The sequence below is a fragment of the Lontra canadensis genome, unplaced genomic scaffold (assembly GCF_010015895.1).
Source record: "Lontra canadensis isolate GAN:19392208 unplaced genomic scaffold, GSC_riverotter_1.0 scaffold4, whole genome shotgun sequence".
Classification (NCBI taxonomy): Eukaryota; Metazoa; Chordata; class Mammalia; order Carnivora; family Mustelidae; genus Lontra; species Lontra canadensis.
The window spans coordinates 52,978,909-53,004,202 of record NW_022630998.1 but is presented as its reverse complement, the minus strand read 5'-3'; the positions used below and the strand labels follow the sequence as shown (position 1 = coordinate 53,004,202).

Here is a 25,294-nt window from a genome sequence, read left to right as displayed (position 1 = left end):
TATTCTGTTCAGATGAGCTCATTGCTTCAGTAACTAATAAGGCAGGTCCCTTTTCTTAATTCATCTTTTTCCAAGTTCACTACTTATGCATAGACACACATTTTTCCATATACTAGAAATAAAAAGTTTATTGAGTTTTTGTAAAATCCAACTTGAGTTTGGGAACAAAGTGATCAGGGATACAAAGAATTTTATAAATTAATTTGAGTTAAATTGACTTTTTGTAATATGAGCCTACCCAACTCAAGAGCACAGAATACCTTATCATTAATTCATAATCATTTCTGTCTGCTTTATGAAATCTATTAAGTATTCTCAACAGATTTTTATAATTTTTGCTAATACCTAGAAAATTTGTCATTTTACTGATATTTTGTTTGGTATTTTGTTGTTTATGGTATTTCTGTCTGGTTATTGCTCTGTTGATTTCTACAGGCTAATCTTATATAGAACAGCTTTATGATATCTTGTGTTAATTCTGATAGTTTTTTGAGTCTGTCATTTTTTTCTTGGTAGTTGATCACATTATCTGCATAATAGGAGATAATAGGTGTTTTATAACTTCCTTTTCCATTTTATCACTCCTTTATTTCTTTTTCTTTTCTTATATCATTGTCTAGGATCTAGAATTCTGTAGTTAAGCAGTAATAATGATAATGAACATTAGCTTGCCCTCTCATCATATATTAAAAGGAATATATCTAGAGTTTCTCCATAATATACTTACTGTAGGTGTTTTATAAATAAACTTTAGCAAGTTTAGAAAATTCCTTTCTGTTCTTAATCTCCTGAATCTGTTTTGATCATTACAAATGTCTTTTCTACAACTGTTGAAATAATTTTCTGATTTTTCTCTTTCAGTCTATTAATATAATAAATTTCTTGATAAATTTGCTTATGTTAAACTATTAATGTTTTCTTAAGGTAAATCGTACTTAACCATACACATTTTTAATACACCGTTGAATTTGGATAGTATTTCATTTAGAAAATTTGAAACTATTTTCATAAGTAAAATGAAAATACTTCATTTTTCATTGTACTGGAGATCTCATTTCATTTAAGTTTACTCACTTCATTTAAGCAGGTTAGCAAATCCTCTATCCAAAAAACAACTATAAATTGAGACAAAATTGACCAAAACAATCATAGCACTCTGGAAATTGACCAATAGCCCGTGTCACTCTGACAAGCATTTATCCTTGAAAAACTGCTAGATTCTTAATAGGAACAATGCAGGGGGTGGTCTGTGATGTTCCTGTTGAGGGATACTACCATTTCACTCCTTTTGCTTGGTCAGCAACTGCACTGTCTTTATTAAAGTAATTTAGAGTAGTGGGCAACAATCATTTCCAGAGATGTTTTCAGTGGCTGTCATGATTTTCACTAAGAGTAAGGAGCCTGAAGTTGTAGCATGACTGAGGAAAGCCAGTTTCTGGCTGAGTCTTCATACATGGGCAGCAGAGAGCAAAGAGGGAATGAGCAATCCACAAAGTTTTAACTGCATAAGACTGTGCACAAGCACTTGGAAAACACACATGAAGCAGCTCTTTCTGCTTATAGGTCCTGTTCCTGTACTTTAATAAAACCACTTTTTTTGCACCAGAAAAAAAAAGAAAGAAAGAAAAAGAAAACACACGTGAAAAAAATCCCAGTGGAAACCAAATGCTGGGGTAGATGTAACTATATTCTGAAATTTTAATGCCCTCCCCGGTACATACAGGCCTATCTGCAAACATTGGAAGCCTTATTAGCCTGAGGTGTTTGAGCCCAAACTGTGTCTGATCATTGGCCAACCACTAAGTTATAGAGATAGATAAAGAAAAACCTAGAGAGACAGTCTTAAAAAAATAAAAACCATAAACGTTTTCATGGGAGACACATCAACAGCTGTATACTATAGGACAGCAAGAAATCAGAGAGTTAGCCCAGCCAAAGATGCAAATAAGCAATAAGACAGCAAAAAGAATCTTTACAGTGAAATCATTATTCAAAATGTCCAATCTTCAACAAAAATTGTGAAATATGCAAAGTAACTGGAATGTATGACCCATATTCAGGGAAAGAAAAGCCAATGGAAACTATCTGAGTGTCCCTGAATGATAGATTTCACAAAGACTTGAAGCAGCTGTTTTAAAAATGTTCAAATACTAAAGAAATCCATAGGTGGATTATTAAAGGAAAGTATAATGACAATGCATAAACAAATAGAAATTTTCAGGAGATAGAGATGGAGATAGACAATGGTATATATCTCAAATAGAAATTCTGGAGTTGACAAGCATAAGTCAAATAAAAAATTCAGTAGAGAGGTTCAAAAGCATCGTTGAGGTTGCATAAGAATTACTAAACTTGTAGAAAGATCAATAAAAGTTAACAATAGAAATAGAGAAAAATATTGATGAAAAATGGAGCCACAGAGTCTCTGAGGTAGCAGGCATGCCAAAACATGTGCAATAGAAATATCAAAAATAAAAAAGAGATAAAATAGAACAATTATTTCAAGAAATAATGGCCTAAAATGTATCACACTATATTTTTAAAAAATTACTCATTACATTCAAGAATTTCAACAAATCCCAAATAGGATAAATATAAAGTGATTGGAACTTTATATTTATATTTGATCATGATCTTTATAACTTTATATTTACATTTGATCATGATCAAAATGTTGAAATCAAGAGAAAATGTTTGAAGTGGCAAAAGAAAAATGACACATTCTTTGTACTGGTTACAATTGATGACTGGCTTCTCATCTAAAATAATGAAGGCCCAAAGACAATGGAATGGCATGCTCAAAGTTCTTAAAAAAAAAAAAAAAAGTTTATCAATATTTTATATCCACCAGAGTTAATCTATAAAAATTAAGTCAAATAAAGATATTTCCAAATAAGTGAAATCTGGGAAAATTTGTTGCCTTCAGACCTGTCTTACAAGTAATAATAAGAGTAGTGCATTAGCTGAAAGGAAATGATTCCTGGATGGTAACTTGGACTTACAGAAAGAAATGAAAAGCACCAGAAATGATAAATATATATGTTAATATGAACTACTTTATAAATATATTTCCCTTATTTTCATCTAGTTTCTTTTATTTATTTTTCATTTTTTAAAGATTTTATTTTTCAAGTAATCTCCACACCCAATGTGGGGCTTGAATTCACCAAGATCAAGAGTCCCATGCTCTACTGACAGGGACAGCCAGGTGCATCTCACCTAGTTCCTTTTAAAGATACAATATATAAAGCAATAATTACAGTGCTGTTTTATTGGGTGTATGGATAAAATATTTTTTAATTAATTAATTAATTAATTAATTTTTTAAATAAACATATAATGTATTTTTATCCCCAGGGGTACAGGCCTGTGAAACGCCAGGTTTACACACTTCACAGCACTCACCATAGCACATACCCTCCCCAATGTCCATAACCCCACCCCCCTCGTCCAACCCCCCTACCCCCAGCAACCTTCAATTTGTTTTGTGAGATTAAGAGTCACTTATGGTTTGTCTCCCTCCCAATCCCACCTTGTTTTATTTATTCTTCTCCTATCCCCTTAACCCCCCCATGTTGCATCTCCACTTCCTCATATCAGGGAGATCATATGATAGTTGTCTTTCTCTGATTGACTTATTTCGCTAAGCATGATACCCTCTAGTTCCATCCACATCGTTGCAAATGGCAAGATTTCATTTCTTTTGATGGCTGCATAGTATTCCATTGTGTATATATACCACATCTTCTTTATCCATTCATCTGTTGATGGACATCTAGGTTCTTTCCATAATTTGGCTATGGTAGTCATTCCTGCCATAAACATTCAGGTGCACGTGCCCCTTCAGATCACTACATTTGTATCTTTAGGGTAAATAACCAGTAGTGCAATTGCTGGGTCATAGGGTAATTCTATTTTCAACATTTTGAGGAACCTCCATGCTGTTTTCCAGAGTGGTTGCACCAGCTTGCATTTGTATGGATAAAATATTTAAGATAACTATAGTACAAAGGGGAATAAAAGCTGTGCTGGGGCAAAGTTTCTATATTTTACCAGAATTAAATATTAATCTTTAATAGATTGTGATAAACTAGGAGGCATATTGCAATTACTAGAGTAACCAGCAAGAAAATGACAAATATAATAAATAAATAAAATGAACACAATAGTTAAAAAGACACCCTAGAAATATTTAACCAAAAAGAAGGCAGTAGTGGAGGATTAAAGAAGTAAAAAAGCACAAAAGCATATTGAAAACAAATAGAAACACAGCAAATAAAAATATATCAATAATTATACTAAATGTAAATAACTTAAATATTCCAGTCAAAAAGTGGAGATTTTTGTCTGATTAAAAAAAAAGCTATAAAATATCTCCATTAGGTATTCCTTAAATCCAAAGACAGAAGAAGTGTGAAATGATGAGTGATACCAGGCCAAATATAACATGAGAGAGCAAGATTTGCTACATTACCATCTGATAAAATAGACATTAAGACAAATAATATTATTGGAGACAAATAGGGACATTTTGTAATACAAAAGTATTAACACACCAGGAGATATAACAATTATAAATGCATATGCTCCTACTAACAGAAGCTCAAAATGTATTAAACCAGATATTCTTTAATTAAATGAAAAAATAGACAATTCAGCAATAATAATTAGAAATTTTAATACTCTACTGTTAAAAATTGATAGAACTAGACAAAATATCAATGATATAGAATACTTGAACAACACTAGGAACTAACTGAAATATACAGAGTGTTTCCCCAATGATTGCAGAAGGTACATCCTTTTCAAGGAACAATGAAACAGTCTACAAAATAGATTAAATGCTAGGATATAAAATGTATCTCATTAAATTTAAAAGAATTAAAATCATACAAAATATGTTTTCTGAAAAATGGAATTGAGTAGAAAACCAGCAAGAGCAAGAAATTGGAGAAATCCCTAAATATTTGGACAGTAAGAAGCAGCATACTTCTAAATAACTGATGGATAAAAGAAACAATCTTGAGGGAAATTAGAATATAATTTGAACTGAAGAAATATAAAAACTCAATTCAAAACTTATGAGCTTAGCTAAAGCATTGTATAGAGCTTTAAATACCTAAATCAGAGAAGAAGAAAGGTCACAAATTAATAATCTTAACTTCTACATTAAGAAACTTAGAAAAAGAAGAGCAAACTAAACCTCAATCAAGCAGAAGGGAGGACATATTAAAGAATAGAGCAGAAATCAATAAAATACAAAACCTTAAAATAATAGGAAGTTAATAGACCAGATGTTGGTTCTTTGAGAAGATTAACAAAGCTGATATACCTTTAGACAAAATGCCCTAACAAAAAAGAAAAAAAGTGAGAGAAAACAAAAATTACCAAAATCAGGAATGAAATATGAAATATCATTATATACCCTAGAGAAATTACAAGGATTATAGTAGAATATTATGAACAAATATGTGCCCCAAAAGTAGACAACTGACATAAAATAGACAAATTCCTAGAAATACATGAATTACTAAAACTGACCCAAGAAGAAATAAAAAATCAAAATAGATGTATAGCAAGTAAACAAGTTGAATCCATGATTAAGTGAAAGAAAAGTTCAGATTTTGTTGGTGACCCCCACCAAATAGTGAAAGAAGAATAATATTAATCTTGTATAGACTCATTTAGGAAATAGAAGAAGTAACACTTACTAGCCAGTATTATTTTGATATGAAATCCAAAGGAAGATATCACAACTATAGGAGACTACTGACAAATATTTCTCATAAACATACATAGAAAAATATTTAACAAAATATTAGCAAACAGAATCCACAACAACAACAACAAAAGATAAAACCATAACCAAAGGAAATTATTCTAGGAAAGAAAGGTTGGTATAACAACAGAAAATCTAGTACACCATATTGATAAAGGACAAAAGTACCTCATTATTTCAATACAGGCAGAAAAGGCATTTAACAAAATCTAACAGTCATTCAAGATAAAAAAAAAAACACTCTTCTATCTCTCTTTCAAACATGAAAACACACAAACTCACATGCACAAAACTACCAGTAGATAAAAACTTCCTCAGCTGATAAAGGACATCTATGATAAAGGTATAACTTACATCTACTTAATGGTTAGGGAGTGAATACTTTTACTTTAAGACTAGAAGAAAGTGAAGATGATTGCTCTTACCACTTTTATTCAACACACCACTTCTATTCAACATTGAGCTGGTGGATATAGCCAATATAATAAGGCAAAATTTCTTTCCTTTTTTTTTTTAACAGATTTTATTTATTTATTTATTATTTATTTATTTCACAAGAGACAGCGAGAGAGAGAACACAAGCAGGGGGAGTGGGAGAGGGAGAAGCAGGCTTCCTGCAGAGCAGGGAGCCCAATGAGGGGCTTATCCCAGGACCAGGGGATTATGAGCTGAGTTGAAGGCAGATGCTTAACCGCTTAATGACTGAGCCACCCAGGCACCCCAAGGCAAAATTTCTTAATTAATTAAGATATTCTGCTTGGAAGGAAAGTAATTTTTTTTCATTGTAGGTACATGATACTGTATATAGAAAATCCTAAGCATCCATAAAAAGAAGCTAGAGAATGAGTTTAGCAAGAAACTAATAAATGAGTTTAGCAAGATTTCAGTATACAAATCAGTAATGCAAACTGCATTGTATTTCTGTATACTAGCAATGAACAATGCAAAAATTATTATCAAGATGGCAATTCTCCCAAAATTAATCTATAAATTCTACATATCTCCTACAAAGTCCTAGCTGACTTTTTTTTTGTAGAAATCAACAAATTAATTTTAATATTTATATAGAAATGTTGGGACACCCAAGAGTAACTGACTTCAAAATGTATTATAAAATGACAGTGAACAAAACAGTGTGTTATTGGTTTAAGGACAAGCATAACGATCAGTGCAGTGGAATGGAATTGATATTCTTTCCATTTATGGTCAAATACTTGACTGACTTGTCAAGATAAAACAAATGCTTGGAAAATTTAATATCCATAAAAATAAATTTAGACTCTTACCTTACATCGTCCATAAAAATTAACTCAAAATGGATTAGAGTCTCAAATTTAAGAGTCGTAACTATAACATTTCTGGGCTAAAACGTAACAGAAGAAATTCATGAATTTGGGTTAGACAGAGTTTTAAAATATGAAACCAGAACCATGCTCCATAAATACAAAATTAATAAGTTGGACTTCATCAAAATTACAGGCATACTTCATTTTATTACACTTGCTTTATTGTCTGTCTCAGATGTTTTTACGAATTGAAGGTTTATGGCAATCTTGCATCAAAGAAGTCTATTGATACCGTCTTCCCAATAGCAGTTGCTCATTTCATGTCTCTGTGTCACATCTTGGTAATTCTCCTAATATTTCAAAACTTAATTATTATAAATTTTTATGGTTATCTGTGATCAGTGATCTTCAGTGGAGAAGAACAATGAAATTAATGTTGTTTTCATGACCGCTAATGCAACATCCATTCTGCAGCCCCTAGATCAAGGAGTAATTTTAACTTTTAAGTCTTATTGTTTAAGAAGTATACTTTGTTAGGTTCTAGCTGCCATAGATAATAATTTCTCTGGTGGCTTTGGGCAAAGTAAATTGAAAACCTCTAGAAAGGATTCACGGTTCTAGATGCCATTATGAACATTTTGATTCATGGGAAGAGGTCAAAATACAGTCTCAACATTAACAGGAGTTTAGAAGTTGATTCCAACTTTCACGAATGACTTTGAGGGATTTAGAACTTCAGCGGAGGGAGCAACTGCAGATGTGGCAGGAATAGCAAGTATTCTCTAGAAGTGCAGGCTGAGTGTGGCTGAATTACCACAATCTCGTCATGAAACTTGAACCTCTGAGCAGTCACTTCTTTTTTTTTTTTTTTGTTAAGATTTTTATTCATTTATTTGAGGGGAGGCACTGGGGAGATGCAGTGGTAAAGAGAGAATCTCAAGCAAACTCCTCACTGAGTACACAGGCCTACATGAGACTCCATCCCATGAGCCTGAGAGCATGACCTGAGCCAGAACGAAGAATCAGGTGCTTAACCAACCGAGCCATCCAGGTGCCCCGAGGAGTCACTTACATGGTTTCTTGAGCTGGAATCTACTCCTGGTGAAGATGCTGTGAAGATTGTTGAAATGACAATAAAAGATTTAGAATATTCTGTAAACTTAGTCAATAAAGCAGGGTTTGAGAAGATTGACTCCTAGTTTTGAAAGATGTTCTGCTGTGGGTAAAATGCAGTCAAAACGGCGTCACATGCCACAGAGAAATCATTCACGAAAAGGAGAGTTCATCAGTGTGGCACACTTCATTGTTGCTTTATTTTAAGACATTGCAACAGCCACGCCAGCCTTCAACCACCACCATCCTGATCTGTGAACCAAAACCCTCAACTAGCAAAAAGGGGAAGACTCACTGAAAGCTCAGGTGATGATGATAATTTTTTAGCAAAAAAAGTATCTTTTAATTAAGGTGTGGACATTGTGGTTTTTAGACATAACACTATTGCACCCCTAAAAGACTACAGAATAGTATAAACAGAACTTCTGCATATACTGGAAAACAAAAAATAATGCATTTGACTTGCCTTATTGCGATATTTGGCTTTTACGGTGGTCTGGAACCAAACCTGCAGTGTCTCCAAAGTATGCCTGTACAAACATTTGGGCTTCAAATAAAATCACTGAGACAACAGAAAAACAAGTATGGACTGAGAGAAATACTCATATACAGGTAAAAGACTTTTATCTACAATATGTAAGGAACTCTTTACAACTCAATTATAAGAAGGCAACTCAATTAGAAATAGCCATTACACTAAAAATGTAATGGCTAGTGAGCACTTAAAAAGATGTTTTACATTATTATTATGTAGGGACATGCATATTAAAACCTCAGTGAGGTGCTATTATACACCCACAAGAATGGCTGTAAATCCTCAAAACGGAAAATACAGAATGTTGTTAAGATTGTGGACAAACTGGAACACTTAGAGATGGCAGGAAAGAGTATTCAAGAGTGCAACTACATCGGAAGACAGTCTGGCAGCTTCTGAAGAAGTGAAACATAAATTTGCCATATGACCTAATAAATTTGGTCCGAGGAATCTGCCCCATTGAAGTGAAGACATATGTCCACATGAAGCCATGCATGTGAATATTCATAACAGTATTCTTTTTAATAATCCGAAACTGGAAACAATCTAAATGTCTGCAGGTCTGCTGGTGACGGATAAACAAAATGAGCTACATTTATAGAGTGGAATTTTATTCAGAAATAAAAGGAAAGTACCCCTGATACTGTTATGACATGGATGAACCTAAGAAACATTATGCAAAGTGAAAGAAGCTGGAATCAAACAATTCCATATTTATGATTCCATTTATAAGAAATACCCAGAAAAGGTAAATTTATAACCAGAAAAATCTGTGGCTGCCTAAGGCTAGAGCTGGGAACTGGGATTAACTGTAAATGGGCACAGGGGAAACTCTTAGAGTGACGGAAGTATGCTAAAACTGAGGTGATGGCTATACACCTCCATAAATTTACCAAAATTCATGCATTTTATGGTATGTAAGTAAAACCTCAATAAAACGGTCTACAATTATTTTTCAGTTAACATATCTTCTCAATTTTTGGAATAACTTTTAAATTATTATTACTCAGTACAAGTTTTCACTTTTTCTTAACAATTTAGACAGTGGATTTTAAAGCTATTAGTACTTGGGCATTTGGAGGAGGGAGTATCTCAGACCAGTTTATCATTGGGATTAATGCTATTAGTCTGTTCCACTTTTCCTATCAAACCACTGTAAGTATTTTACACTTTTTTGGTATCTCTGTCTCTATTTCGGTTTTCAGATGTTTTAGCATATAGATACTGATAATATGTTTTTGTTGTATATATGTGTCAATTTTTATATAGTTACTTAAAATGATGATTGCATGTGTTTTTATTTCTGTCTTCTCTATCTCTTACCAACTGTCATAGGAATTTGAGTATCAACTTTTTGGTTAATCTTCTCTATTTTTTTTTTTGTTATCTGTGTCACTTGTTCTTATTTCTTTATGTTTTCTCTGGTGCACATTTTGTAATGGATTGAGCATTAAAATTTTTAATTTTAAGATTCCATGACAAGTGTATGTAAAGATACTAATGATCATCTATCTCAAGATTTGTGCTTGAAGTGTTTCCGTTTGTCACTCTTCGCCAAATATTTCTTGGGCAGAGAACATAGACCATATGACATTGATCCTTTGAATTTCCTAAGACTTTCTGAGTAGCCTAGTAAATATTCTACTTTTATAAATGTTTTCTATGTCTTGGAAAAAATGTTTATTTGCTGTTTCCTGGATATAGTTTTCTATAAAAATCTAATGGCATAAGCATCTTAATTTTTTTCCTTCATCTATCAGTTTCTGAGAAGTATATGCTAAAATCCGTAAATCCAGTTACTGATTTATCTTATTCTATCAAAATTTTTTGGTTGCAGTCTGACCGAGGTAGAGCCTATATTATTAAGTTAACGAATGCTCAGTAATTATTATATCCTTATGTTCTGTTTTCCCTTTTACTTTACATAGTGTCTTTTGTCACTTATGAAGCATTTTGGGCTGAATTCTATATTTTTAGTATTAATATTACTGCATCTGCTCTCTTCTTATTCATTTTTACCTCCTATCTTTTGTCTTATTGTTTCAGTATCTGTGTGCTCTTTAATTTTAATTTTCTTTTATCATCATACCTGCTCAATCTTATTTTTCATTTTTTAAAATTTTTTTTTAAGTACTTTATTTATTTGACACAGAGAAATCACAAGTAGGCAGAGAAGCAGGCAGAGAGAGAGGAGGAAGCAGGTTCCCTGCTGAGCAGGGAGCACGATGCTGGGGCTCGATCCCAGGACCCCGAGACCATGACCTGAGCCAAAGGCAGAGGCTTAACCCACTGAGCCACCCAGGTGCCCCTAATCCTGTTTTTTAAATCAAGCACAAATTGTATTTTAATTTGTGTGCTTAGCTCATTTATAGTTTGTTAATTCTGTTGTACTAGGACTTGGTTCTCCTAATTTTTTATATTTTCAGTTATCAGACTTTTAAAAAATTATTTTAAAAGTAGTTTCTTCCTTTCAGTTTTCTTTGATGATGAGTTAAAGGTTACATATCTATTTTGACTCTTACTATGACTCCCCTTAACCAAATACCCATATTTATAATTATTTATCATCACTATTACTAATGCCACTGTTGATTGTTAAATCTGTATCTTCTCCCCTAACATATGTTAGCTTGCTTTCTTTTTGGTTAAAAAGCCCTAAACTTCAGTCACCTGGGTGGCTCTGTGGGTTAAGCCTCTGCTTTTGGCTCAGGTCATGATCTCAGGGTCCTGGGATCGAGGCCCACATTGGGCTCTCTGCTCAGCAAGGAGCCTGCTTCCTCCCTCTCTCTCTGCCTGCCTCTCTGCCTACTTGTGACCTACGAGTCTCCCTCTGTCAAATACATAAATAAAATCTTAAAAAAAAAAAAAGCCCTAAACTTCTCTAATTTATTGTTGACTAGATTCCATCTTTGAGTTGCTATGGCTGTTTCTCTGTTTCTCTTGTTTTTGTTTTTCATTTTTCATTGATTCTAGAAATGTTCACTATTTCTTCAAATATTTTTCCTATATATGGTTGCCTCATTTGGGGACTTCTAATTCTATTCCCCATGTTGTTTAGATTTTCTCTTCTATTTTAAATTCATTTTCCTTTATGATTGCTTCTCTGAGAGTTTCTTGATCTAGTCTTCTGGTTTACAAATTCATTAGGTACTTGTACCTATCCTACTTTTAGTCTTTCTACTGTTTTATTTATAACCATTTAAATATTTTCCATGTCTAAAACTTCCACTTTTTTCCCATTATAACTTTTTTTTCTTGTTTCATATTGCAGATATTTTTTCTCTAAAGCATAGTTACACTCTTGAAAAATTATTTTTCTATGCATTCTGATAATTCTGCTTCAACTGATACTGAATCTTGCTCACATTACCATTTTCTTTTATGTTTTGTTCCTCACATCTACAGGTATTTCCATTCTAAGATTCCATAATAGCTTTAGTTATTTTTTTCTGCTACACTGAGTGAGATGGTGTTCAAGGCTATGCTCTGTCTCTGCCTCTCTGGTGAGTGTAAGGATAGGAAAAGGGATAAAGCCTAGATCAGAAGTTTCTGGAACTAGCGTTACCCCTCCAGTCTGTTGCCAGTCCACCAGGCTGGGAATCCATCTGTAAGTTCTCAGAAACTGTTAGCAATAGGAAGATGTGTTCTTTCTAGGTTGTGACCTACCAGCCCTTGGAGTTTGGAGGGGGAGGAGGAGGTGGAGTAGTAAATACCCACACCTGTTCTCATCGCCTCACAGCTGGTTTTTTTTTGTTGTTGTTTTTTTGTTTTGTTTTGTTTTGTTTTGTTTTTTTACAGCTGGGCTTTTTATCTGCCCTATCATCACCCTTCCAACACCTGTGACCTAGTATGCTGCTGTTGCTTTTGCTGAAGAGGGAGAGCAGTGATTGTCCCAAGTTAATAAAATCAATCCATGCCACCCATGCTTCAGTGGTTTCTTCAGAAATGACCTTAGAGAGAAAACCAGCAGCTCTCCTGCTTTTTCCTTATGCTTCAGACACACTTCTTTGTGCCCCTTAAACAGGACAGTCTAGTTCCTATCACAAATCCTTTGCACTTGCAGTTCTCTAGGCCTGGAATGTCCTTCCCTCATATCTCTAATGGCTGGTTTCTCCCCATTAATCCCATCTCATCTTGAATGTTACCTTTACAGAGAAATCTTTCTTGACACTCTATTTAAAATAACCACCATTCTAGTTATTGTTCCAGTTATTTTTAATAGCATTTATTTTAATTTAAAATTATATTTATGGTCTTTAACTTCTCATCAGAATGTAAGTTCCTTAGAACATACATTTCAAATTTTTTTTTTTTTTTTTGCAGTGTCTTAGTCTGGTAGAAACTCAGAGCCTATCAAATTTTGAGGAACAAATGAACAACCAAATAAATGCAATAATACATATAGCCATTACTTATCTTCACTCTATTTTAACTTCTTCCCAAACAGATGACATGAATAGTGGGTTATTTCCATAGCTTTTTTTTTTTTTTTTCCTAATTAAAATTCTTTTTCCGGGTCACCTGGGTGGCTCAGTTGGTTAAGTGACTGCCTTCTGCTTAGGCCATGATCCTGGAGTCCCAGGACTGTGTCCCACATTGGGCTCCCTGCTCCAGCAGGGACTCTGCTTTTCCTGCTGCCTGCCCCTTCCCCCTCTCATGCTCTCTCTCTCTCAAATAAATAAATAAAATCTTAATAAATAAATAAATAAGTAAATAAAGTAAAATTCTTTTTTCCTTTTTTATTGTCTTTTGTAAGTATTCCTCAGTGTAACATTTTGGTTCACAAATTCTCTATGTATTTGTATCCATTATTCTTTTATTTTTTCTATTGTGTAACATACTAGGTCACAGGTCTATATTCTAAGTGTTCCATATCTATATTTAAAATATTTGTGTTATGACAATAACATCAAAAGTTTATTTTGTCATGCGATGTAATAACTGAAAAATTCTCAATGTCATTCTTTGCTTTTAGATAGAAATTAAATTCAAGTTAAGTCTAGGTTTTCTTTAGTTAGCTCATGTCACAATAGTGTTGCCAAATAAGGTTTCCTAGGTATTTATTTGATGCTCAGCACAAATCTGTAGTACAGATGGGGTGTGAATTTCCATTTGTCAGATAAGAAAAGTAAGGTTCAAAGAGGTGGAGTGAGTGGGTGGTGGAGGTGAGAATCAAATCCTAGTTTCCAGTTACCACCTAGTATAGTTGTTTTTCTCACCTTACGGGTATGTCCCTAAGTATGTGTCATATTATCTGAGCTGAGATTGGGGATTTCTTCCATCATCCCCAAAACATGTTTCATGATTGGCTTGATTGTCAGTGTAGAAAATGTTTAAAATAACAACAGTAATAACAGTAGGTGGTTTTGACATGCTATGCGCCATTGTAAATGCTGTGCACATATTCGTGCACTGAAAACCGTTTAAAATGTTGAGAGGTTGGTACTATTGTATTTTGCAAATAAGGACACTAAAGCACAGAGGGATTAAGTAACTCCCACATTACACAGCAGTATGTGGCAGAATTTGAATTATGAGCCCAGCAATCTGGCTCCTGATCACTGCCCTGATCTATAATAATAAAAACTTTATTGCAGCTTAGAGTTTACAGAGAGCTTTCCTATACATTATCTATTAGACTTCATTGCCACTCTGCAGAGAAGGAGGGCAGGATTTGATAAACAGTATATACAAAGTTTCAGAGAGGAGACTTAGCCTACCTCACCAGATGGCAAGTGGCTGAGATCAAATAGCAATTCTTTGTCCTGAAATCTAATTACATCTCTGTTCTTGGGCCATGTTCTATTATCCATAATGTTATCCATACAGTCTGTTTTGCTCTTCAGTTAAGTTATATTGTTCTGGGTTTAAAATGGTAACCTATTTATGTATCTATGTATCTAACAATTATTTTATCTCTTCTAATTTGATGTTCCTTGATAATGTCTCTTGCAGTTGAATTGTGATGATTTCAGGAAAGAAGAGAGAAATGGGGATTTTATTTGTACCTTCGACAACGCAGCCGTTTGTGGCACAGATGGGAAAACCTACAGCAACAAATGTGCGCTGTGTGCTGAGAACGCGTGAGTATCTGCGGCAGGCTTTCTCCCTAAAGCATACTCTCCATATAAGTACATGACACAGTTTTTTCTTCCAGTCTTTAAAATATCAATTCATTTCGTGAGAGTTAGCCAGCCATAAATTATTAGGACCACTCCTTTTACTATTCTTACGGAAAAAAATACGTAGTGCGACACTTTATATTTTACAAAGCACCTTTGTGTGCAGTTTATCAGATAGTTATCAGTATCTCTGTGAAGTAGACAGACATCTGATAGATCTAAATCTGTGTATCTCCCTGTGTGTGCACATATAAGCACACATATATGTACATATACTTACTTATATGTAACAGACATATTTCCATTTCTATCTGTCTTTCTAGGAGTATATCTTTGTTCACAGAGAATTATTTAATCATCAAGTGATTTTTTTCATTTAGTGCTCAGTAATTTATAATAGTAGATAGAGAATTGGAATTTTTAATATTGAACTTCTCCCCATTGATTCGACCTTTGTCACATAGCTAACGCATCTTGCTGTCCAACATTTTGTCCCCATTTCATTCTTTGTGTACCTCAGTGCTAAGTTTGGTTGTCAGTTGTCTTCAGTCAGCAAGATGGCACACCCTGCTTCACAGGTTCTAGCCTGTGGCCTCAGTCTTGAATTGTCTGCTCTTCAGTTTTTGCAAATATAAAGCAACCAGTGCTTGAAGCCAATAAAGGGTATGATAAACATTCAGTCTTCAGGATTGTGCAAGAGTTATCCCTTCTTGTCATAAGTATCTTTACCAAAATACAACTGAATCAAATCACTCTGATCCTTTGCATTTTTGCATTTTCAGAGATGCAGTCTGAAATTAATGCCTTCACCTCTTACGAGTGGTCAACATAAATGGAAAATACAGACATACATACAGAGAACAGACAGGTTTTATTAGATATGTATTTTGTAATACTACTATGAGCACACTGTACATTTAACTACTATTGTGTTTTATATGGAGGGTCCTGTGATAGAATGTTTAAATCTCATCAGGTCTAAATTTCTCATCCCTAATTTCTGGTATGCTTCCTACATTATACAGTGAGAGACATACTGCCCATTGGGTTTCTTCCTTAGCTTTGTTTACTAGGAGACTCTGCAATAACATTGGGATTCGATTTGTTTGTTTGTTTCCCTCAGAGGTTATCTTTTGATAGAACTTTTTTCTTATCACTTTTAATAGCTTCATTTTTCTCCTTATATTGTTTTTTCATTGTTATACACAGGCTGTGGTTTTAAGCTGCCTTACCTTTTTAAAAAGTAGGAAGTATATTTTACATTTATGGTTCTGTTTTCAGATAGTGTTAAAGCTCTATTAGACTGAATCAACCTAATTCTTGGGACTTTAGGTACTTTCCATGACAACCAAAGCATTAGTCAGCATAAGCCAAACAAAGAATAATATAGTAGGATGTTAGATCTATGAACTTGAATTCATATATTCAAAACAACATCATCAACAATAGCATAGTTCTTTGGGGACATCTACTATCTAGTTATAAGGTGTACTTTTTCCTTCTCTTCTGATATGGATTCTCTTTAGACATAGGAAAGAAAATTCCAGAAATAGTATTTATAGATCTGACTCTTATTAGCCCTCCAACATAATTCTATTTCTTCAACTCCAAGCTGTAAACATAAGCTCTCATTAGAAAGAGTAAGCGAGGAAAAGAATGCAATGTGACATCTGTTTTCAGGTACAAAGGAGAATCATAATACAGTGACAATAAGTTATGTTTGAATGGTAAGAAGTTCTGTGATACTAAACTTCTGTGTCTCCTGACTTTCAATTCCAGTAAAACCAGGTCCCAAGTTGGCATAAAAAGCGAAGGGGAATGTGAGACCAGTAATCCAGAGCAGGTGAGGATGAGTGTCAAATGGTGGGAAATCTTGGGGGGCTGACTTTAGAGAGAAAGAAGATGATCTCCTCTTCTTTCTTTGGTGTGGGGTGTTAGGAAGAGAGCAATTCTTGCTGTACATAAGATCGGGCACTGCCTGATTGGATGAAAAGCAGTTGATTCCTACAACTCAAGCAGGTGACGCTGGTAGTTAGAATGTTCAGCTCTACTTCTGCTTTCTATGAAAAAACAAAACAAAACAAAACAAAAACCAATCAGTCCATCCATCCATCCATCCATCCATCCATCAAAAGGAAACTACACTTGTCGTAGAAAGGGCATTATGAATCAGTCAATCTGAATTGAAACCCTAGCACTGTTACTTGCTGTCAGGAGACCTTGGACAAATTACTTACCACACTGTATCAGTGTTGCCATATCAAAAAATGAGATTTTGATTAAATAGCTTTTCTCTTTGCTAACATTCTGTGCACTTGTGATGACAGAAGAAAGAAATGAGTATCTCAGACCTGTGACACTTGACTTTTTCTAGCTGAATGTATTTCCTAAGTCAAGATTTGGTGCCCTTTCTATGCTCCTAGAGCACCTACCAGGACAGTTAGCACATCATATTTTAAATGTCTCTTTGTGTCATCCAGTAGATCGTGAGCAAGTTGAGTGCAAGGACTGTGTTCCACCTTAGTTCTAGCACTTACTAGGGCATCTGTGTTTACTAATAAATGAATAAGTAAATGAGCACCATATATGACCTCGTTAATTATGCAACACTTACTAAGCTACTTCTAGGCATTGCTCTTGGTGGCTAGGATACATTGGGCAGAGAAACACTGAGTACTATACGATTTCCGAAAACCGTGGAAGGCATTACAATCAGGATGGTGAATGTTAAGTTCTTTTCCCTGTTCTTCAGGATGTATGTAGTGCTTTTCGGCCTTATGTGAAGGACGGAAGACTTGGATGCACGAGGGAAAATGATCCAGTCCTTGGTCCTGATGGCAAAACACATGGCAATAAGTGCGCCATGTGTGCTGAGCTTTTGTAAGTATCATCATCCCCACTCTGAGTAGGTGGACTTAAAGAGGACACACTTGGTTGCCTTCCTGACAGTCACTCCAGAATCACTTTTTTTCTCACTCTTTTTCAGAGAGATACAGTCCTTTTTATGAAGCATACAATTCTTTGTCTTTGTAAGGTGAAATAATCCTTGCTCTCTGAATGGCTTCTTTTCTTTTTAATTCATATCATCTGCTAGAGTTTCTTAAAAGGCATGGGTAAGGTAATTATGTTAGTTCTTAAATTCAAGACTCTTCCTTTGCTTAATTGTAGTGATAGGACAATGCACAGTATTTTATAAGGCACAGTATTTTACAATTTAGAAAACACTTTCCTGGAATAAACTAGGTCAGTCGTTTGACAGGCATTGCTTCATTTGAATATGTACAGAGACTCTTACTAGAAGTGACCGTCTAATTTAAAATAATAACAGTAATGTCATGTGGCTGCCTTCTTATTACTATAGAAGGTGGAACTTTAGTAAAGGGAAGGATAGGGTTAACTTTCTCTGAGTGCCTAACAACTGTGAGTACTAAGGCTGAGAAGTGAAGATTCAATGAGTCTTTAATATTCTGGCGGTTAAACAAGATAGAGATTCTCTATATGTCAGCAGGCTTTTAAGTGCTCCATTTACATCCATGGATCTTTAAAATCAGGACAGAGAAAGATCTAACAGATTAATAAATTTCACACCTGCCTATGAAAATTATAGTGTGCTGCCAGAGAATTCAAGGGCACGTCCTATCAGGTTTACAAAACAGTGATTATATCTGGTTTCCAGACAGGAAATAAGCCTAATTTCTACATTTTTTTTTTTAATTTCTACATTCTTATGTAGTATGAGTTTTCCAACCCACCCCAATTCTGTGACTTTCTGTTTTCATGCACTAGCTAAAAAAGAGAATTTGACCTCCCTAACTCCTGGTTTCTTCCTCTGTGGAACTAATAATACTGCTGGTCTCTGGATGGGATTGCAATTAGGTAACAGATACAAGAGGACTCAGAAGCTCAATGTCACTTTTTTTAAACTGTGGTGATTTTACATGAAGGCAAACAAACACTTTACAAGGTGTAGAAAAGGTTTACATAAGGGTGTGGACTGCCGTGCTTCAAATGCTCAGTTTGGTTTCACCCTTGTCACAGCATTGTGTTAAAAAGCTCTTGGTTCTTCCAGTTAAAGGGAATTTTCCCCAACAATCTCCATTTGTCAATCAAGGAGTCACACCCACCTGCTTTTACAGAACAAAGCCTTTAATTGACTGTCAGTGAGTCAGTTTCACACCCTTCCTTATCTTTGGCAATTTTCTGGCTCCAATTAGAGACAGGGAAAAGCTTGTCTCTTGTAAGTGGATCTGTTTAACAAGGTATGGGCCAAGGATATGAAAGTGCCTAGCACAGAACTGGACCCTGAAAATAGGAGTCAGAAACTGACTAAGTGTTCTCTTTCTTAACAGCTTAAAAGAAGCTCAGGAAAATGCCAAGAGAGAAGGTGAAACCAGAATTCGACGAAGTGTCGAAAAGGTAAATTCCTCACCACATAATTTGATCTCGTGGCCAAAGTATTAACAAAGTTAGGCTTGACTCTTTGAGGTGGGTCAGTAATGTCGTTGTCCTTAACTTTTACAATAAATTGTTTCCCTTAATTCCAAACTTCCACAAGTTGACTATTTCAAGTATATTAATCATTAGATTCAGATTTAAAATTTCATTTTCCCACCCGAAGTTCACAACATGCTATTTTTAAGAAAAAGGGAAAGAAAGAATATAAGCCAGAAAATATGCTAATTAAATTCCACCGAATTTCCACCATCCGTCTCCCTGGCTTAGATTAATTTTGCTTTGAATAAATTTTTTTAATACGACATAATATAAATTAGACAGGAATAACTTTAAAATAATTCTAGAGTCTTTTAAACAGTGTATCCACTGGTGTATTTTATGAATCATCCCACTGATACAAACTGGAGTTATTTGTTATGGTTATTACAGTGAGGCCTACATTTATAAAGGTCTTGCTTCTGTTTAAACAAAAATATCAGACAAATATTGTGTTTTTTAAAGAGCCCTTAAAGTTAAGTTTTTTCAAATTATTATGTGGTTTAATTGTTTAGTATAAAAATTTATTCCTTTTAGTAATTGAGTAAACATTGCAGGTGATACAGCTTGGATTTCCTAGATCACCAAGTTTATTAAACCCTACTTTCACTATAACTGATAGCAGTTACTTTGCTAAATGACTAGCTCTCTGTTGAGAAGTCAGAACAATTTAGTTTTACCCATAGTTTTGTTACGTTCTTGCTGTATGAAACTGACCAAGTCTTCTCTTCTCTCTGGGCCTCAGTTTCTTTGTTCCAAATTAAGAGTTTGGATAAATGACCTCAATTTTACTTTCTTGTTGTAATGTGATTCCACACCCTGTACTCTTCTGTGCTACTACAAGTGTAGAGGCCTCTTTTAGGCCGGAGGCTTGAGCAATGGAAATTTGATCAAGGCAAAAGGTCCCACAGTGATCCCCTGGCTGAATCCAAACAGGCCCATCAAGTGACCGCTTGAAATATATATCAGCCCTAACTAACCAATGGGCTACTTACACCCAGATATAGGTACCAAAAAAGGAAAATTCCATACATTCCCATACCTCCTCTCCTTCCCCCTTTAAATACAGCCCTTACCCACTACCACATGGAAGAGTCTTTCCTTTGCTGTCCTTCCTGCCCTTCCTTGTGGGGTATCCAACATACTTTTATCTCTTTTGTTCTGCCTTGGGTGGATTCTTTTACTACCTGTGCCACCTGCCCCAACTCCATCAGGATGCCGCACATTTGGGACCCCCCATCTGATTGGGAGAGACGGCACAACAAATATACCAGTTTTGTGGATGATGGGCATGTGTTTTCCTAAGGATAGACACAAGTCTAGTTTTTGGTACTTCTACTTCGTGATACTGTTCACTCAAGCAAATTTCCCACCCTAATAGGGTGTTCAACAGAGTTTCAGTGAAGGAATATGGAGGAGTTGGTCTTTAGGAATTTGTTTAATACTAACTGAGGTTTGAAAAGCAATTCTTTTGGTTGTTAAATTTCAGTCAAAAACTTCGGGTCATCTTGTAATATTGAACATTTTACTCCTCCGTAAACGCAGACAGTTCTTTTCCATTATCTATCCTCAGGTCTTGTTTATTTTTCCCTCTTTTCCTCTGTGGCTGGGGTCGTTGTTTTGGTGGGGTCACTGGACGTGATCGTGTTGAATGCCACTGCTTTACAGTAATGGCTCAATATCTGCTGCATAATTAGCCTGTCAGTGGGTTGTTCACAAAAGCATTTCTTCAGAATCTCCTTGGATGAATCACAACTTATAAACTGAAATTATCATTGTTTCTCTTATGGGAACCATTGAACAGTAATTTTCCTATTATGCTATGATTATCAGATAGATGATTGTCTTCTGTGTCTTTATTCCTGGATTGTTACAACCAGGAAGTTGGGAGCACACCCATTGCTCCTCCAAAAACAAATATCTTCTTATTAGGAGTCAATTAGGATTCTTTTTTTTTTTTAAGATTTTATTTAGTTATTTGACAGAGAGAGATCACAAGTAGGCAGAGAGGCAGGCAAAGAGAGAGAGCAAGGGAAGCAGGCTCCCTGCTGAAGCAGAGAACCCGATGTGGGACTCGATCCCAGGACTCTGGGATCACGACCTGAGCCAAAAGCAGAGGCTTTAACCCACTGAGCCACCCAGGCACACTTAGGATTCTTTTTTTAAAGTGTCCTGATGAAATATGAGTTTGTTTGTTTTTAATTTAGAATATTACATCTAGAAAAGGCCTTAAAGAACATTATTCCAAAAACTTCATTGTGTAGTTGGTAAGATAGAGTTGTCTGTGGTGTCTATGCCCATGCCCATGCCTTGCTGTAATTTCTCAGGGAAATTTCATAGAGGCACAGTCTAGCTGCTTAGGGTCTTCCAACTTCAAACCACACTCTTTATGCTCATGTTTTCTTGGCTGAAATGGGAAGATGAGGGTGACATAGTTGAAAAAGGCTTAGAGAAGCATATTTTTGTAGATTGTGTTTTGTAGATTATATAGTGATACAGGCCATTACAAAACATGTTTATTGACATGGAGATTCCTAAATTTAGAGTAATTTGGGGTAGATAGAGATATAAATATAGGTGTAAATATAAAGTTTAGCCTTCAACTCAGATAATAGAATTTTCAAAACAGAGAAAAACCCAAAAGTCCTAAACCAAAGCATTGGGAAATCTGGAACAAACCTTTCTTGGGTTTTTTGGGGGAAGTCACAGCCTTTTAAATTAAATTTAAATTTTAGTCTTGGTGTTTTACCTCTCTCCAGTGGGGAATGAAGGAAAATTAGATTCACTCTCCATGCTTTCCACCTACTATATTAGAAATGGACATTGATAAACAAGGCAGAGCACATTAAAGTGAACATCAGTAAAGGAGGCCACAGATTCACAGAGAGGACAATGGATGCCACCTTATTCATTTTCCTTGCAAACCAGACCAGATTGTTCTTGATTTGACCCATATTAAATAGTGTTTAAGCATCTCATCCTACAGATTCTCTATTCTGCTTGTTGACACATTTTTCTTTTGTCTTGGCCAGCTGCATTTTGTTATGTCTTTCTTGGAACTCATTGAAAGATCTTTTTTTTTTTGTAATCCTTTTTTCATAGACTTAAAAGTTAGTAAGAGTCATCTAGTTTTATGAGATGTTTGCTCAGCCTTATTCTTTATAAGGCTCTTTTACATTTTTAAAAAGATTTACTTATTTATTTTAGAGAGAGAGTGCGTGTGCAAGTTGGGAAAGGGGTAGAGGGAGAGTGGGGAGAAGCAGTCTCTCCGCTGAGTGTGGAGCCCAAGGGGAACTCAGTCTCAAGACCCTGAGATCATGACCTGAGCCAAACCAGGAGTTGGTCACTTAACCAACTGAGCCACCCAGGCACCACACAGTTCTTCTATCTTTTAATAAATATACACATAGTAAATGCAGGTACCTAGTAATTTAATAACATAATTACTATTTCTTATTAATCCTCATTAATATGTTAAATATTTACCAACACCTTCTAGGTCTGACATTCTTTCACTATAAATCCATGATACACATTTTCTGTGTTAAGGAGTAGAAAAGTGCTAAATGTAATTACTTACCTTTTTGCAGGATTTTTGTAAAGAATATGAAACCCAAGTGAGGAATGGAAGACTTTATTGTACACGAGAGAGTGACCCAATTCGTGGCCCCGATGGCAGGATGCATGGCAACAAATGTGCTCTGTGTGCTGAAATTTTGTGAGTCCAGATGTGGGTTCTTTAGAGGGACAGGATAGGTAAAGTGGAGATTGGTGGGAATGGTGAGTAAGAACAATGTTGAGGTGCAGCTTTGTTGTTGAAAATTTTTGAGCAGTTTTCTGTCTTCTGCAAATCATGATACCACCTAGTAAGTAGATCCTAATGATATATGTCTGTTTCTGAATACAAATGGATTCTGTTTTCCAGTTAGAGGGCTGGATTACAAAATACTTCTTATTGTTTCCTCCCACCACCTTTGTAAGCCTTTTTATAAGATAGTCATAATAGAGAATGAGGGCAAAACATACCAAGACTTTTGACTGTTTTCCTTTAGTAATTATCCTGAGTGAAAGAACAGATGTTGTCTCCCAGGAAAACTTCATGTTTATATGTGACTTGGATTAACTTTATCTTTTCATATCGGGCATCTGGCCTGAGGGGAAGTGCAAATCCTGCAATAATTACAGCATTTATGAAGATGTCTCAGACCAGGTCTTGTCACTGTTTCAGATCCTTGAATCCTCGAAGCTCTCTCGTTTATGTTGTCCTACTGCCAGGTTGTCTCAGTCTTGGCTACCCAGTGTCTCTTCTTCTGTGGATCACATTTCAAGATTATCCTTCTTTGGATAAGACTTCCTGAAATTCTTAATTGAAATCGGTCTTTATAACTCTTAATAATTTTATTTCATAACATTCAACACAGCTGGCAATTCTGTATTTACTTCTGTGACCATTTGTTGACTGGGTTCTAAGTTCCAAGAACAAGACCGGGTATGTGTCTGTTTTATATATAGCACCAGGCCAGCGATGGACAAAAAATAGTTGCTAGCCAAATGTTGAGTGAACATATGAATAAAGATCTGTGCTCTCAAGTAGCTTAAAGTTAAACAGCAGAAATAAGCCATGGACACGCGGACACACATACACACACACACATACACACACACGTTGCAAGACAGAGTAAGAACTATGCCATAAGAGACTATTCAGCTATGAAAATACAATGGCAGATATACAGTTTATTTTCACTGTGAGGTCTGTTCTGCCTTCTTAAAGAAGGCAGAATTTAAGCTGAGAAGATTTAAAAGAAGGCAAGATGACAAAAACGGTCATTGCAATGGAAAGAAATATCATATTTGAGGGCAAAATAAAAGAGCATCTTTGGAGAAAGAGTGAAGATTTCAATCAGGAGCCCTAAGATGAATGGAAGATATTTTTTCTAGAACTCATGAACACGTGGCTGTTTTCCACCTGCACCTAAATGACTATTTTATTTTTGTTAAAGATTTTATTTATTTATTTATTTGAGAGGGAGAGTGAGAAAGAGAAAGCACAAGCAAAGGGGGAGGGGCAGGGGAAGAGTGAGAAACCAACTCCCTGCTGAGCAGGGAGCCGGATGCTGGGCTGGATGCTGGGCTGGATGCTGGGCTCAGTCCCAGGACCCTGAGATCATGACCTGAGCTGAAGGCAGATGCTTAACTGACTGTGCCACCCAGGAGCCCCCAGATGACTATTTTATAACATGAGGATTTGAAGCACCTGTGCTCACTTATTTATTTTTGTTTTTTCCTCCAGCAAACAGCGTTTTTCAGAAGAAAAAAATAAAGCACATGAAAACCTGAAGAAGACTGAGGAAAAAGTCAAAGTTAAGAGAGAAATTGAGGTGAGGATTAGTTTGATCAATTTAATTATGACTTTTGTGGGGTGTGTGTGCATTTTACTCTAGAATGCATTTTCACTATTGGTTCATTTTCCTCCACTACTGATGGATTTTCTGGAAAGTAGTTTATAGTTAGTATTTCATAAGCTTTAGAAGAATAATTCAGCATTACAATTTTTAGTTCTATTTGGAGGAAATTAATCAAGTCATATTAGTAGAATAGTTCCTAAACGAAGGTAATATATCAAAGCATTATCTGAATTCAAATTTTGATATGTGTGGTATCACACATATATTTGGAGGTCTTCTATGTAACATTTTAATATTCTCTCTTTAAAATCATACCACATTCTACTTTCTAAACATCTCTTAACTAGTCATTTGTCCTTTTTTCTCCTGCTACCAACTTAGCTCATACATCTAATAGATTTCCTTTGTGTTGATGCATTAGCGTTCTGGCCGGTCTCTATGCTTCTTACCAACATCTTCCTCAATCCTCAATATTCAGTTCATCTTCCACATTGTTTTTATAGAGTGGGAAATATTTCCATGACTCAGTGACCTTATGAAAATCCAACATTTGAGGGTAT

General features: G+C 35.2%; 1 protein-coding gene across 1 annotated transcript in view; it reads left to right on the top strand.

Moving 5' to 3' along the window:
* SPINK5 (serine peptidase inhibitor Kazal type 5) overlaps positions 1-25,294 on the top strand; it is a 75,900-nt gene that overhangs the window by 8,431 nt on the left and 42,175 nt on the right. The window contains exons 5-10 of the mRNA XM_032850599.1: positions 14,669-14,796; positions 16,615-16,678; positions 17,588-17,715; positions 19,185-19,251; positions 22,917-23,044; positions 24,620-24,707. Of these exons, the coding sequence (XP_032706490.1) occupies positions 14,669-14,796; positions 16,615-16,678; positions 17,588-17,715; positions 19,185-19,251; positions 22,917-23,044; positions 24,620-24,707 (603 nt within the window). The remainder of the gene's footprint in view (positions 1-14,668; positions 14,797-16,614; positions 16,679-17,587; positions 17,716-19,184; positions 19,252-22,916; positions 23,045-24,619; positions 24,708-25,294) is intronic.